The sequence below is a fragment of the Furipterus horrens genome, unplaced genomic scaffold (genome assembly GCF_987537825.1).
Source record: "Furipterus horrens unplaced genomic scaffold, mFurHor1.1.pri manual_scaffold_10, whole genome shotgun sequence".
Taxonomy (NCBI): Eukaryota; Metazoa; Chordata; class Mammalia; order Chiroptera; family Furipteridae; genus Furipterus; species Furipterus horrens.
Window position 1 is genome coordinate 63591602 of NW_028327180.1, and position 15239 is coordinate 63606840.

Genomic DNA, 15239 nt, shown 5'->3' on the forward strand with positions numbered 1-15239 from the left:
ACAACTGAATCTAAAAAACAAAAACAAAATCCAAGTAAGCAAAGCAGAATAGGAACAGAATCATGGGTATGGGGATCATTTGGAGAGTTATCAGCTGGGAGGGGGAAGGGGGAGAAATGGGGAAATGGTGCAGAGATTAAGAAGCATAATTGGTTGGCACAAAATAGACAGGGGGAAGTTAATAATAATATAGAAAAGGGTGAAGCCAAAGAACTTATATGCACAACCCATGGACATGAACTAAAGGGGGTGAGATTGCTGGAGGGAAGTGGGGTACTGGGCAGAGGGGAGCAAAGGGGAAAAAAATGGAACTACTGTTAACAACATAATCAATAAAATATACTTAAAAAAAGAATTATTACAGCTAATAAAAATGTGTTTTTAAATGATAGACTATCACAATTTTGTATGATGTCTATGGAAAGAATTTTGGCAATGTCTAAAGAACTACATATATGACCCAGCAATCCCAATTCTAGCAATTTACCCTAAAGATATACTTCTAACTAAAAGAAAAGTAAACATGCACTACATTTTTCATTGTCTGAATTTGTGAAACACAGAATCTACTTAATGACCAACAAAGGACACTGCTTGAATTAACTCTGGTACACATACATATAAATGTAAAATAAGAGGAAGAAAGATACCTTAGACCAGGAACAGAATAATTTCAAGGATATAATATTAAGTAAAAACAGGGGGGAAAACCAAAGTATAAAGAAGTGTATATACAGTAGTCTACATTTTGTGTAACAAAGGAGAAACAACAAAAACGCATATACCTGTTTATTTTTGCAAATGGTGGCACAAAAAGGATAAGTCAGAAACTAATCCAAGTAGCTACCGACAGGTAGTTGGGAACAAAGTGGAAGGGATAAGAGAGGGAGTGACACTTCTTTGATTATACCTTTTTGTATGTCTTTGACTTATAAAATCATATAATGGTACACATACTTTTTAAAGAGTAAAGTAAAATCAACGAGGATGGTGGATCTCTAAATTTGAATCCAAACATTAAAAAATGCACCCAACTCTGTCGCCATCTTGGTTCCACAATCCCTTCACAAAATACCTGGTGTAGCCATAGAAACTATCCCTGCTACAGAGCAGGAGTTGCCACAGCCCCAGGCTGAGACAGAGTCTGGAACAGAATCTGACAGTGATGGATCAGTACCAGAGCTTGAGGAACAAGATCCCACACAAGCAATGATACAAGCCCAGCTGGCGGCAACAGCTGAAATTGATGGTGACAGCAGCTGAAATCAATGAAGAACCAGTCAGTAAAGCAAAGCAGAACCAGAGTGAAAAGAAGGCAGGGGAAGCCTACATCCAAACTGGGTCTTCAACAGGTTACAGGGGTTACCAGGATCACTATCCAGAAATCTAAGAATATCCTCTTTGTCATCACAAAATCAGATGTCAACAAGAGCCCAGCTTCAGATACCTACATAGTTTTGGGGGAAGCCAAGACCGAGGATTTATCTCAGCAGGCACAGCTAGCAGCTGAGAAATTAAAAGTTCAAGGTGAAGATTTCTCAAATATCCAAGAAAACACAGACTCCAATTGTGCAAGAGGAAGGTGAAGAGAAAGAGGTTGATGAAATAGGTGTGGAAGTTAAGGATATAGAATGGTCATGTCGCAAGCAAATTATCAAGAGCAAAGGCAGTCCAAGCCCCAAAGAACAGTAATGATATTGTAAATGCTATTATGGAATTAACAATGTAGCCACCTAATGAGGACCTTTTCTCTTTTTTTTTGTTGCTTCAAAAATTATTGCAGTTTGGTTTGAAATCTACTGTTTCTATCATTATTATTAAGAAGTCATGGCTTCTTGTGGGATAAAAAAAATTTTTTTAATTTTAAGAATGCACCCAACTGAATTTGAAATTACCTTAATAAGAATGAAAGCATGATATATAAAAATTTGTGAAAAGCACCTACTACAATGTTTATAGGGAAATGCTTAGCTTTACATGATCGTATTAGAAAAGAAAAAAAGTTTAAAATCAGTGATCCAAATCTCCCACTTTAAAAAAATAAAGAGTGAAATTAACCCAAAGTAAGTAGAAAGAAATATAAAAAACAGAAACCAACAACATAGAAACTGGCATACAGGAGGGGAAAAAAATTAAACAAAAAAAAAACTGATTATATGCATAAAACTCCTAGAAGAAAACATAAGCAGTAAACTCTCTGACACTGCTTTTAGTAATTTTTTTTTCTGGCATATATTCTGGGGCAAGGGAAACAAAATAAAAAATAAAAAGATGAAACTACATTAAACTAAAAAAGTTTTTGGGCTGCAAAGGAAACCATCAACAAAACAAAAAGACAACCTACTGAATGGGAGAAAATATTCATTTCCCAATGATATATCCATAAGGGGTTAATATCCAAAATTTATGTAGAACTCATATAAATCAACATCAAAAAACAAACAATCCAATTTAAAAAATAGGCAGAGGACTTGAAGACACTTCTCCAGAGAGGACACACAGGTGTCCCAACAGATATATGAAAAGATGCTCAGTGTCACACTAATCATTAGAGAAATGCAAATGAAAACCACAGTGAATCTTCCAAACAAGATGGAGGCGTAGGTAAACAAGCTTTGCCTCCTCACCCAACTACAGAAAAACTTAAAACTAAACCTCAAAATAAATAACACCCAGAACTGTCAGAATATTGAGCTGTATGGAAATCCAAAAACCAAGAATTTAAAGATGCCATATCCGGGACTTCCAGCCAAGATGGAGGCCTACACTGACACGCACTGTCTCCCTCCACAACTACCGCAAAACCAGAAATAACCAGAAGTTCCAGAAAATAAAGCTACATGGAAGTCCAACATATGAAGTTATAAAGAAGTGGTGCTCATCCGGACGGGCAAAGCTGGGGCAGAGAGAACAAGTTGTACTGGTGGCGGGAGCTGCAGTGACGGCGGTGGGGGTACAGCGGTAAGCAGAGACACCCGTATTTAAGGGGAGGCGAGAAGCACCTGGGGAGCACCCCCGGCTACAGACCAAACCCATCAGCTCGAAATTCCAATGCCAGGGAAGGCAGACCCCCATTGCCTTGGACTGTGAGGCCCGGAGGGGGTGGGGACGGTGGAGGAGGCTCCCGGTCTCTCCGTGGAGAGTGAATGGCAGGAATCCATCTTGGACACCCTTGCCCCCACACAAAACACCACAGCGTGGTAAGAAGGGTCACCGGGTAGTGACAAGTGCACGGGGCTCCGCCTCCTATAAAGTAGGAGGTGTGACAGCCCGCCCAGGAAGCAAAGGTAAACACAAAACTGTCAGGATGGCACAGATCATGATAGAGATCCTGGTGACACAGCTGATCAGACAGCAGCAATGTCTCCTGTTTGACCCCTCCCCCACAGACCCACGAAGCAGTGAAGTGGGTTGCCCAGCCATGGTGACTACCTAAGGCTCCACCCCAACACAATTTACAGGTGCCTTTTCTAAGACAGGGAGTCAAAGCAGCTCTACCTAATACACAAAAACAAACACAAGGAGGCTGCTGAATTGAGGAGACAAAGAAATATGGCCCAAATGAAAGAACAGAACAAAACCTCAGGAAAAGAACTAAATGAAACAGAAATAGCCAACTTATCAGATGCAGAGTTCAAAACACTGGTGATCAGGATGCTTAAAGAACTCACTGAGTACAGCACAAGCATAAAAAAGAGCCAGGAAGAAATGAAGGTTACACTAAGTGAAATAAAGAAAAATCTACAGGGAGCCAGCAGTGGAGGAGATGAAGCAGGGATTCAAATTAACGATTTGGAAAAAGAGGAAGAAATAAGCATTCAACCAGAAGAGCAAGAAAAGAAGAATTCAAAAAACCAAGGATAGTCTAAGGAGACTCTGGGACAGCTCCAAATGTACCAATATTCAAATCATAGGGGTGCTAGAAGGAGAAGAGGAAGAGCAAGAAATTGAAAACTTATGTGAAAAATAACGAAAGAAAACTTCCCTAATTTGGTGAAGGAAATAGACATCCAAGTCCAAGAAACACAGAGAGTTCCAAACAAATTGGACCCAAAGAGGACTACATCAAGACACATCATAATTAAAATGCCCAAGAGGTTAAAGATAAAGAGAGTATTTTAAAAGCAGCAAGAGAAAAGCAGAGAATTATCTACAAAGGGGTACCTATAAAACTGTCAGCTGATTTCTCAAAAGAAACTTTGCAGGCAAGAAGGGACTGGCAAGAACTATTCAAGGTGATGAAAAGCAAGGACCTACAACCAAGATCACGGTATCCAGCAAAGCTATCATTTAGAATGGAATGGCAGATAAAGTGCTTCCCAGACAAGGTAAAGCTAAAGGAGTTCATCATCACTAAGCCATTATTACATAAAATGTTAAGTGGACTTATTTAAGAAAAAGATCAAAACTATGAACATTAAAATGGCAACAAATTCACAACTATCAACGACTGAATCTAAAAAAAAACAAACTAGGCAAACAACCAGAATAGGAACAGAATTACAGTTATGGAGATCATTTGGAGGGTATTCAGCTGGGAAGGGGGCGGGGGAGAATGGGGGAAAAGGTTCAGGGATTAAGAAGCATAATTTTAGGTACAAAATAGAAGGGGGATGTTAAGAATAGTACAGAAAACGGAGAAGCCAAATAACTTACATGCATGACCCATGAACATGAACTAAGAGAGGAACTGCTGGAGGGAATGGGGTTACCATGTGAAGGGAGGCAAAGGGGTAAAGTTGGGACAACTGTAATAGCATAACCAATAAAATATATTTTAAAGAAAAACCACAATGAGGTATCACCTCACACCTATCAGAATGACTATCATCGATAAATCAACAAACAAGTGCTGGCAAGGATGTGGAGAAAAGGGAACCCTCATACACTGTTGGTGAGATTGCAAACTGGTGCAGCCACCATGGAAAACAGTATGGAGTTTCCTCCAAAGATCAAAAGATAACTACCTTTTGACCCAGCAATTCCATTTCTGGGTATATACCTGAAGAAATCCAAAACACTAATACAAAAAGACACATGCACTCCTATGTTCATTACTGAGTTATTTACAACAGCCAAGATGTGGAAGTAACCCAAGTACCCATTCAATAGACAAGTAGATAAAAAAGATGTGATACATATATACAATGGAACATGACTCAGCCATAAAAAAGAATGAACTCTTATCATATGTGACAACAAAGACGGGCCTAGAGGGTAATATGCTAAGTTAAATAAGTCAGACAAAGACAAATTCCATATGATTTCACTTACACATGGAATCTAAAAAACAAAATAAACTGACAAAACAGAAACAGACTCATAGATACAGAGAATAAAGTGAGGGTTGCCAGATGGGAGGGGGGTTGGGGACTTGGGTGAAAAAGGTAAAGGGATTAAGAGGTACAAATTGGTAGTTACAAAATAGTTGTGGAGATATAACATACAGCTTAGGGAACATAGTCAATAATATTGTATTAACTATGTATGGTGCAAGGTGGGTACTAGAATTATTGGCGAGGGTCACTTTGTAAATTATTTAATTGTCTAACTACTGTTTTGTACACCTGAAACTAATGTAAAATAGCACTGAATGTTAACTGCAATTGAAAAATAAAATGGGGGTGGGTAGGTGTAGGTGGAAGGAGGTATACAGGAGATAAATGGTAATAAAAAAAGAAAAAGAAATTGTTTGGTATCATAAAAAAGTTGGTTCCATGAAAAGGTCAATAACATTTATAAAACTTAACTAGATTGATCAAGGAAAAAATAAAACACAAATTAACAATGTCAGGAATAAAAAAGGAGATATATCACTATAGATTCTAGAGTAATGAAAAGAATAGTAAGGAAAAATGTGAAGTTTTATGCCAATAAATTTGACAACTTGGATCATGCATTCTCAACAGGGATGGTACCATACCCAGGTGGATAAGAACTGGTTCTTGGAAGTCAAAAAGTCTTACTCTCTTTATATACAAAACACAGATATACAATCAGTACATAAATAGGATATACAACATTACCTGTGGTACTAAAAATTTGTGGGGTGGTTAGGAAAAAAAAAGTCTAAAAAGGATCCTTTGGAGAACAACAATGAAAAAAGGATTGAGAAACAATAACTTAGTGGAAACAAAATAAATAAATAATGAAAAACACAAATTATTAAAATTGACACAGAAGAAACAGAAAATATGAATAACCATATATCTATTAAAGAAATTGAATTTGTAATTAAAAACCTTTCCATAAAGGAAATCCCAGAAACATCTGACATTCATCACTGGTAAATTCTGCCAAAGAATAAAGAAAAAGAAATACCAAAATAATTTAAAAAGTGAAAGATCAACTGCCCCCAAATTCATTTATAGATTCAACAGAATTCCAATAAAAATCCCAACAAGCTCATTTAATGAAACATGATAGAAAATTCAGAGATTCACAGATTGATTTCCAACACAGAAAGAACAGGCTTTTCAATAAATGGTACTAGAACAACTGGATATCTATAAAGGAAAAATAAACCTTAAAACCCTTACCTCATACTATATACAAAAATTAACTCTAAATGGACCATATATCTAAATGTAAAAGCTAAAACTATAAGAATTCTAGAAAAAAACCATAGGTGAAAATCTTTATAAACTTGAAGTAGTAAAGGTTGCTTAGACAAGATCCAGAAAGAAAAAAGAAATAAAATAAAATAAATCAGGATTTAAAACTTCTTTTTAAGAAAATAAAAAGGTAAGCCACAAAATGCAAAAACATATTACAATACATATAATCTGACGAAAGACTTGAACCAGAATATATAAAGAAATCCTATAATTTGGTAAGAAAACAAGCAACCTAATTTTAAAAATAATCAGCAAGAGATCTGAACATATACGTCACAAAACAAATATCAGAATGACCAATAGGCTCATGAAAGGGTCATTAGTCATCAGGAAAATGCAAGTTAAAATGAGATACCACTACGTACTAGTAGACTAGCTAAAATGGAAAAGATTGACATTCCCAACTAAGTCACTAAGTCATAAAGAAAAAGCTGCCCTGGCTGGTGTGGCTCAGTAAATTGAGTGCAGGTCTGAGAACTGGAAGGCAGTTCAATTCCCACTCAGGGCACATGCCTGGGTTGTGGGCCAGGTCCCCGGTTGGGGGTGGGCAAGAGGCAACTGATCAATGTGTCTCTCACACATCGATGTTTCTCTCCCTTTCTCCTTCCCTTCCCCTCTCTCTAAAAAATAAATAAATACTTGAAAAAAGAGGTTGATTACATCCTTTATATTCAATTTAAAAGAACCCCAAATGATATAATATGAAAGAAGTAAGTCAGGGTTCTTTATAATACTCTGCTTTTCAAAACATCCTACCTTCTAAAGGTTCTGGAGAGATGAGGCTTTGCTTGCTACATTAACTGAAGTATTTTCCAGACTCTGCTCTCTTGCCCCACCATTAAACAAGAATTGAAATTAGTAACACAGTGTGATTCTGTTTTCTAGGTCATATGAAGGAAGTTCCAGAGCCAAACAGCTTAGGTTTAAATCTTGATTTTGCCACTTCAGTTGTGTTATCTTGAGCAGGTTACTTATCCTCCATATCTGGATACTGATGCTGGTCTCTGATGTCCCTTAAGGAAAATGTCAGCAAGGGTGAACCTTAGAATCTCCAAATGAAATGGCCGCTTCAGCTTATCAAATTATTCTGCTAAACTAAACACAGAGTAGTACACAATTTGTGTGAAGCTGATTATACTGGTCAATAATTTATAATGATTAACATCTCCCAACATTCAAGTTAGCCTCCCAATGAGATTTGCAAACACTGCTAATAATCTAAAACACAAAACTAGACAGTACGTATCAAAGAGAATCTGTGTAATTTGTGAGTACTTAAAATGGCTGAAAGAGAACATTTCATATAATAAAAAAATAAACAAGATAAATTATTTTCTCACTTAAATCTTTTCCTAAGAACCTTCTTTTCTAAAACAGATATAGCTCTGGAACTGTAGTAAAGCTGATGTACTTATATTGTTGCCAGTCATAGTATAAATTTATGAACATTTTTGAAAGCAATAAGGCACTGTGTCAAAACCCTTATAGATGCACATTCTCAAAGTGATACCAGATCTGGGAATTTACCCTAAGCAATCACTGAAAAGTGCTATACACAAAAATATTTCAGCACACTTTTATCTGCAATAACACTGACTTAAATGCCTAAAACAAAGCAATGGTTAAGTAAATTATGACATATTATCTCAAGAGACTCAGAAGTTATCCAACTGCTAATCATAAAGACATATAAAATGATAAAAGGTGTAAAAGCCAAATGAAAATATAATAGGGCCCACACACCAGTTTCTGGTTCATAAGGAGTTTGGAAGTTGCCACTGTCCTAATGGCCAAGTACTAAGCTGAATAGACTGAGAAGTCAACAACTCTTTTCAGATTCCTGAAAGAAGAGAACACAGAAAAAACTGCTGTCCTAAGGTGAAGAGACAGACAGGGAGATAGAGAGAGCCCTGGCCTGTCAAAGCAAGGATTCAACAGAGGAAACTGCCACAGAAACCAGTGGCAGGTTATAAAAACCTAAACTGCAAGTGAAGAATTGCCAGGGGCTCAGTGTAGACAAGCTTAAGAGTTAAAACCTCCAGAGGGATTCAGTCACAGGGGGCCCCACATTTTTGTGAGTTTTACCTCTAAGAGTTCAACCAGGTTCTTACAATAAATATGGAGAAAACATCCTCTTAAGCCTCCCACAGGGGGAGGAGAAAAAGAACTGGACTGAAATATGCCAGAGTACTCTGTTCTTTTTAACAAGGCTTGCTCTAAGAGAAACTAGTTAACCAGGAAAAGGGAAATACCAAACTCCAATCTACTCTCACCATCCTGTCCCATCTTAGTGGGAGAGGAAAAAACTGAGAAACACCTGTGATGTTCAGACCAGAGGCACAGGCACACTGAAAGACGGAGAACTAATCACAGAACTATCGAATGCCATACCTACCCCTACACTTTACACTACACTACTAAAGACCTATTTAATAGTAGTTTCCTTTATCTGGTACATCATGTCCAACTACCAAGAAAAAATTACAAGACATACTAAAAGGCAACAAAAAAACACCATTTGAAGAGACAGTGTAAACATCAGAAACACACATAGCTGAAATGTTGGCATTATCAGACTGGGAATTTAAAACAATTATGATTAATATGCTAAGGACTCTGATAGATAAAGCAGAGAGCATGCAAAGGCAGATGGGGAATGTAGATAGAGATGGAAATTCTAACGAAGAACCAAAAAGAAATACTACAGATCAAAAACACTGTAACAGAAATGAAGGATGCCTTGATTAGTAGAACGAACACAGCTGAGGAACAAATCTGAGTTTAAGGATATAGTAATAGAAACCTCCAAAACTAAAAAGCAAAGAGAACAAAGAGTGAACGAAGTAAGACAAGCTATGGGAAGAAGGCATGTGAAGATGGAGGGAAAGACTGGAGTAATATGGCCACATACCATGGAATGCCAAGAGCCACCAAAAGCTGGAAGAGGCAAAAAAGAATCTTCTGAAAGAACTGGGAGAAAATAAATTTCTGGTGTTTAAACCACCAAATTTGCAGTTATTTTTCATGACAGCCCTATGGAATTAATACAGCTGTGTTTTCTTAGGATGAGGCCAACAATAAAATAAATAAATAAAAATTTTAAAGAATAAAACAGACTATCTAAAGACTGGGGGACAATTACAAAAGGAGTAATAAACACATAATAGAATTACCAGAAGGAAAAGAGAAAAGAGCAAAAAAAATATGTGAAACTATGACTCAGAATTTCTCCAAATTATTGTCAAATACTAAATCACAAATCAAGGAAGCTCAGAAAACACAATACAGGAAAAATGGGGGAAAAAAACAACATTTAGACATATCATTTTCAAACTATATAAAGAAATAATTCTGAAAGAAGTAATAGGAAAGAGATCTTACCTATAGAAAAATAAAGATAAGAATTACATCTGACTTCTCTGAAACCACATAAGCAAGAAGAGAGTGAAGAGAAACATTTATTTATTGAGTCTTAACATAGTTAGTTCTTCTTTGATTGTGTTCATCAAAATAGAATTCATCCCAGGAATGCATGGCTGATTTAATATATGAAAACCAATTAATACACCAAATCAAGAGAACAGAAGACAAAACCCACATAATTATCTCAACAGACAGAAAAAGCACTTGACAAAATCCAACACCCCTTCATGATAAACACATTTTAAATGGTTAAAATAATATATTTTATGTTGTCTGTATTTTTCCATAATAAAAATACTTTTTAATGAGCAAAAGATCTGAATAGACATTTCTTCAATGAAGATACACAAATGACCAACAGCCACATGAAAACAATGCTCAACATCATTAGTCATTAGTGCAAATCACGACCACAATAAGACACCACTTCGCCCCCACTAACATGGCCATAAAAACAGTGTTGGCAAGGATGAGGAAGAATTGGAACCCTCATGTGATACTAGTGGAAATGTAAAATGGTGTGGCCACTTTAGAAAACAGTCTGGCAGTTTCTGAAGTAAAGAAATATTGAGTTACCATCTGAACCAGGAATTCTACTTCTAAGTATATACCCAGGAGAATAAAATTCCATGTCTACACAAAAACTTGCACATTAATATTCATAGCAACTTTAGTCATAATAGCCGAAGAGTAGAAACAATCCAAATGCACATCAAATGATAAATGAACAAAGTGTAATACAGCAATATAATAGGATATTACTTGGCAATAAAGAAATGAAGTATACATGCCAAAACACAGATGCACCTGAAAACATTAGGCTAAGTGAAAGAAGCCAGTCACCAAAAAACCATTTTATGAGATTCCAGTTATACAGAATGTCCATAACAGGAAAATGTATGGAGACAAAAGAGATTTAGTAGTTGCTTAGTGTTGGGTGGAATGAAGGATGAAAATGTTCTAGAATTAGACTGTGGTGATGATTGCACACACTTGTTACTGTACTAAAAAAAACAACAACAACACTGTACACCTTAAATGATGAATGAATTATATGGTATGTGAGTTCTATCTCAATAAAAGAATTACCATAAAAAATGGAGAAATAAAGACTTTCTCCCTTTTTTTGGTCTGACATCTTATTGAGGCAGCAGTGGTAGCAGCTGCTCTTGGAGTTTTGCTATGCCAACCAAGGATGACAAGAAAAAAGATAGATGCCAGGACGTCATCCAAAAAAAGACAAAGACCCAGTGAACAAATCTGGAGGCAAGGCCAAAAGGAAGAGGTAGTCCAGAGGCAAAGTTCAGGACAAGCTCAATAACCTAGTCTGCCTGACAAAGCAACATGTGACAAACTCTGTAAGGAAGTTCTCAACAATAAGCTTATAACCCCAGCTGTTGTCTCTGAGAAACTGAAGATCTGCAGTTCCTTGGCCAGGGGAGCCCCTCAGGAACTTCTTAGTAAAGGACTTATTAAACTAGTTTCAAAGCACAGAGCTCAAGTAATTTACACCAGAAATATCAAGGGTGGGGATGCCCCAGCTGCTGGTGAAGATGCGTGAACAGGTCCCGCCAGCTGTATATTTTGAAAATAAATTCTTTTTTTTAAACTTCCTCAGACAAACAAAAACAGAAAACTGGCAATGTGTCTACATTACAAGAAGTGATAAAAGAAGCTCTTCCAACAGAAGAAAATATAATACTGGACAGAAACTGAGATTTATGCAAAGAAATAGCCCTTGAGATGGTACAAAGTATGAAATTCTTTACTTTTTATCTCCATTGCTCTAAAAGACAACTATCTAAAGCAAAAGAGTATCAAGTATTGTGCATTTGTAACATATGCAAAAGTAAAATATATGGTAAAAATAATAAAAAGGAGGATAGCAAGGAATTAGAAGTATACTGTTACAGTCGTTACACCACACCTGAAGCAACGAACAGTATTTGAAAGTTACTAAATGTGTATTGTAAACTCTAGGACAACCGTAAATTTTTTCTTTTCTATTTGAGAATATGTTTATTAAAGCAGGGGAGAGTGAAACAAAGAAAGGGTTTAGGATAGAAGAGGCAACAGCAAAGAGCTTAGGCGGGACTATTCTGACTCTCTAGAAATGTTATAGGAAAGAATTGAGCCTAGGGAGGGCTCCTCTCGCTCACTAAGAAGTCAGAGAAAAGGGTCGGGGGTTAGTCAAAAAGGAGCGGTCACTGCCCATTACTCCTCTGGTTGCAAGTCTCATGGGGTCCCTTAGAGTTTAGGAGATGCATGCCTGGGACAGAAGAGGTGAAAGGGAAAGGCACAGGCGTGCTCCCAGGATGGGGAGTGCCTAAACGTTTTTAAAAGAAATACAAAAATAAGTGAACAGAAAAATGGAATCATAAAATAATACTTAAATACAAGAAAGGATAGAAAAAGAAAGAATTGGAACAAACAACTTTCAAAATGGTAGATTTTAACTGAATCACATCAATGGAAATGTAAGACAGAAGTTGTCACACTGGATAAAAAAAGCATGACACAACTAAATAAACAAGTAAAACCCACTTTGACTACAAAGATCCAGAATTACTAACCAAACAACTATCAACAGTCTAGCAGTGGAGGCAAACATTTAACCATCAATTAATAAAGATTATCGCAAAGAGTAATTATTATTGATAATCTCAAGTCTGAAAGTAACAAGTACATTCAACAGATCTAACCATAGTGACAGCCACTGCTAGATGTAATTCAGTGATTTAACAACAAAGAGCTGTTTATGATAAATTTTACAAGGCTGACAATTACACCTTAAATAATTGAAATGAAAATTAACAGTGAAAAAAAGCCGTGTTTATTTTCGGTCAACTGTTGTAATAATTCCAACTAGTAGTATACTTTTTGAAAACTTCACTGAAATATTTGAACATTACACAGCACATTAAAACACAAAACTATAATTATTAGCCCCTGCACCCAGTCCACCCCCTCCACTTCTCACACCCCTGCCAGCATGGTGCTACATGCTGCGCAGAATGGGCCACCTCAGTGTTCATGAGGCTCTGACCGCTGCAGCCCTGAGGAGAGTGTGCTGGTTCGGGCACCATGCACAGTTCTGCTCTGTTCTTGGTGTGTAAATTCACAAAGATTAATGGATAACAACAGTAAATGTCACTGGAACAATGGAAAACAGCAGGGAGCTTTGAGAGATGTTGCTTACTGTAGTCGCCCTGAAGTTGGGACAAAAACTAATGAAAAAGATGAGTTTGGTGCTTTTGATAGTGTGAAACCTGCTAGTGAATTCTATTCTCTTATCAGGAGAAGTAACTGAAATTAATGAAGCTCTAGCAGAAAATCCAAAACTTGTCAACAAATCTTATTAACAAAATGGTTGGCTAACCAAGATGACATTGAATAACCCTTTGGAACTAGATGAACTAATGAGCCCTAACCTGAGACAGTCATGTGGGAACTAAGCCCTTACCCAGGAGAGTGTGTCGGAATTGAGTTAAATTGTAGGACACCCAGTAGGTGTCTGTTAGTTCTTGGAATAAGGAAAAAACCCTATGTATTTGATGACCAGAGTGCAGTGTTGGAAGTAGAGGACACACATAAGTTTTTCCCTTACAATTTTACTAAGTAACTTTCTGAGTGGTATTATTTGTATTTTACTGACAAGGAAACAGGTAGGCTGAAAGCAGTGACTTGCCTGAAGTCCACACACTAAGGGTTGAAGCAAGAACTAAAATCCAAGTGTGCCCAAGTCTGAAGGTCACATTTTTTATTTTAACACTCCACCTCTAATAAGTCAATTGTATAAGCTATAGGTGATTTTGACTCCTAAAAATTTTAATGGAATCCAGAATAAACAAAGCACACATATCCTTATTCAGAGGAATCTTTTCCTAATGAATATGACTTAAAAATTCTAAACCAGTATCAACACAAAAATGAAAACATACGTGCAAGTTTTCTTTTAGCCAAACACTTTGCTCTATTTGACTGCTTTGCCTTCATTTTCTGCAATCCATTCTCCTCCTTTGGTTCCTGTTGCAAAACAAGAAGTATGATCAGGACGGCTACCATTAAATGTAGTGCTCTTTCAATCTCCTCTCTAGCTAAGAGGCCACTGAGCATCTAAAGAATCAGTGGTTGTACACATTCACAGAAAACATCAGTAAAAGATACTTTACAGTACAAAAAAAAAAAAAGTAGATCTGGAACCAATAAATATAAAAATAAAAATGTGTAACATTTTTATTGGATTATCTGTCATACATATACTTATGTGAAAACTGGCCCATCTGCAAACAGCAGTAAGCATGCACCCAAGTTCAGAAAAGGCTTGACTGAAGGTTTAAAAATCAACAGAACAACTTGGGGGAAGTATGCAACATATTTGTCAGTAAAGGGCTACTTTTCCTTATACAGTCACACACAGCACAAAGACATTTCAGTCCAACAATAGTCTGCATATACTACAGTGGTCTCATAAGACTATAATGGAACGGAAAAAAATCCTATGGCTGAGTGATGTCAAAGCCATTGCAACATTGTACAAAACATATTATGTCTGTGGTGATGCTGGTGTAAACAAATCTGTTGTGCTGCCAATATATAAAAACGTAATATATACAACCATATAGCTGAACAGTACATAATATGTGGTAATGATAATAAATAACTATGTTACTGGTTTATATATTTACTATACTATACTTTTAACCATAACTTAAGAATGTGCTCTTTCTACTTATTAAGTTTATTGTAAAACAGTATGTCATGATACACCAACAGTAACTTCGTACATTTTGTGCTTACTATATAGCTTGATTGAACCATTTTCTCTTATGCTTGATTAATCTTGTTTTGTTGTTTACAATAACATGCTACACAAGTTTGTAGCCTAGGAGCAATAGGCTACACCATATAGCCTAGGTGTGTAATAGACTATACCATCTAGGTTTGTGTAAGTACACTTTATGATGTTTGTACAACAATGTAATCTCCTAACAATGCATTTCTAAGACTGTATCATTAAGCAGGGCATGACTATATATAAACAGCTCTTACAAATCAAGACCAATATATACATAAAAAGACAATTCATAGGAAAGCATACACAAGGGCTCATAAGTATATAAAAAGATACTCAACTTCACTTGGGAAATGCAAATCAAAACAATTATATAGACACTTTTTTTTACCTATACTAGGTAA

At 36.5% G+C, this 15239-nt stretch overlaps 1 protein-coding gene and 1 pseudogene across 1 annotated transcript in view; one reads left to right on the top strand and one right to left on the bottom strand.

Moving 5' to 3' along the window:
• UIMC1 (ubiquitin interaction motif containing 1) overlaps nt 1-15239 on the bottom strand; it is an 87488-nt gene that overhangs the window by 63847 nt on the left and 8402 nt on the right. Inside the window, exon 3 of the mRNA XM_090287939.1 lies at nt 13982-14066. Coding sequence (XP_090144065.1) covers nt 13982-14066 — 85 coding nt within the window. The remainder of the gene's footprint in view (nt 1-13981; nt 14067-15239) is intronic.
• LOC150000488 (nascent polypeptide-associated complex subunit alpha pseudogene) lies at nt 1072-1729 on the top strand (annotated as a pseudogene).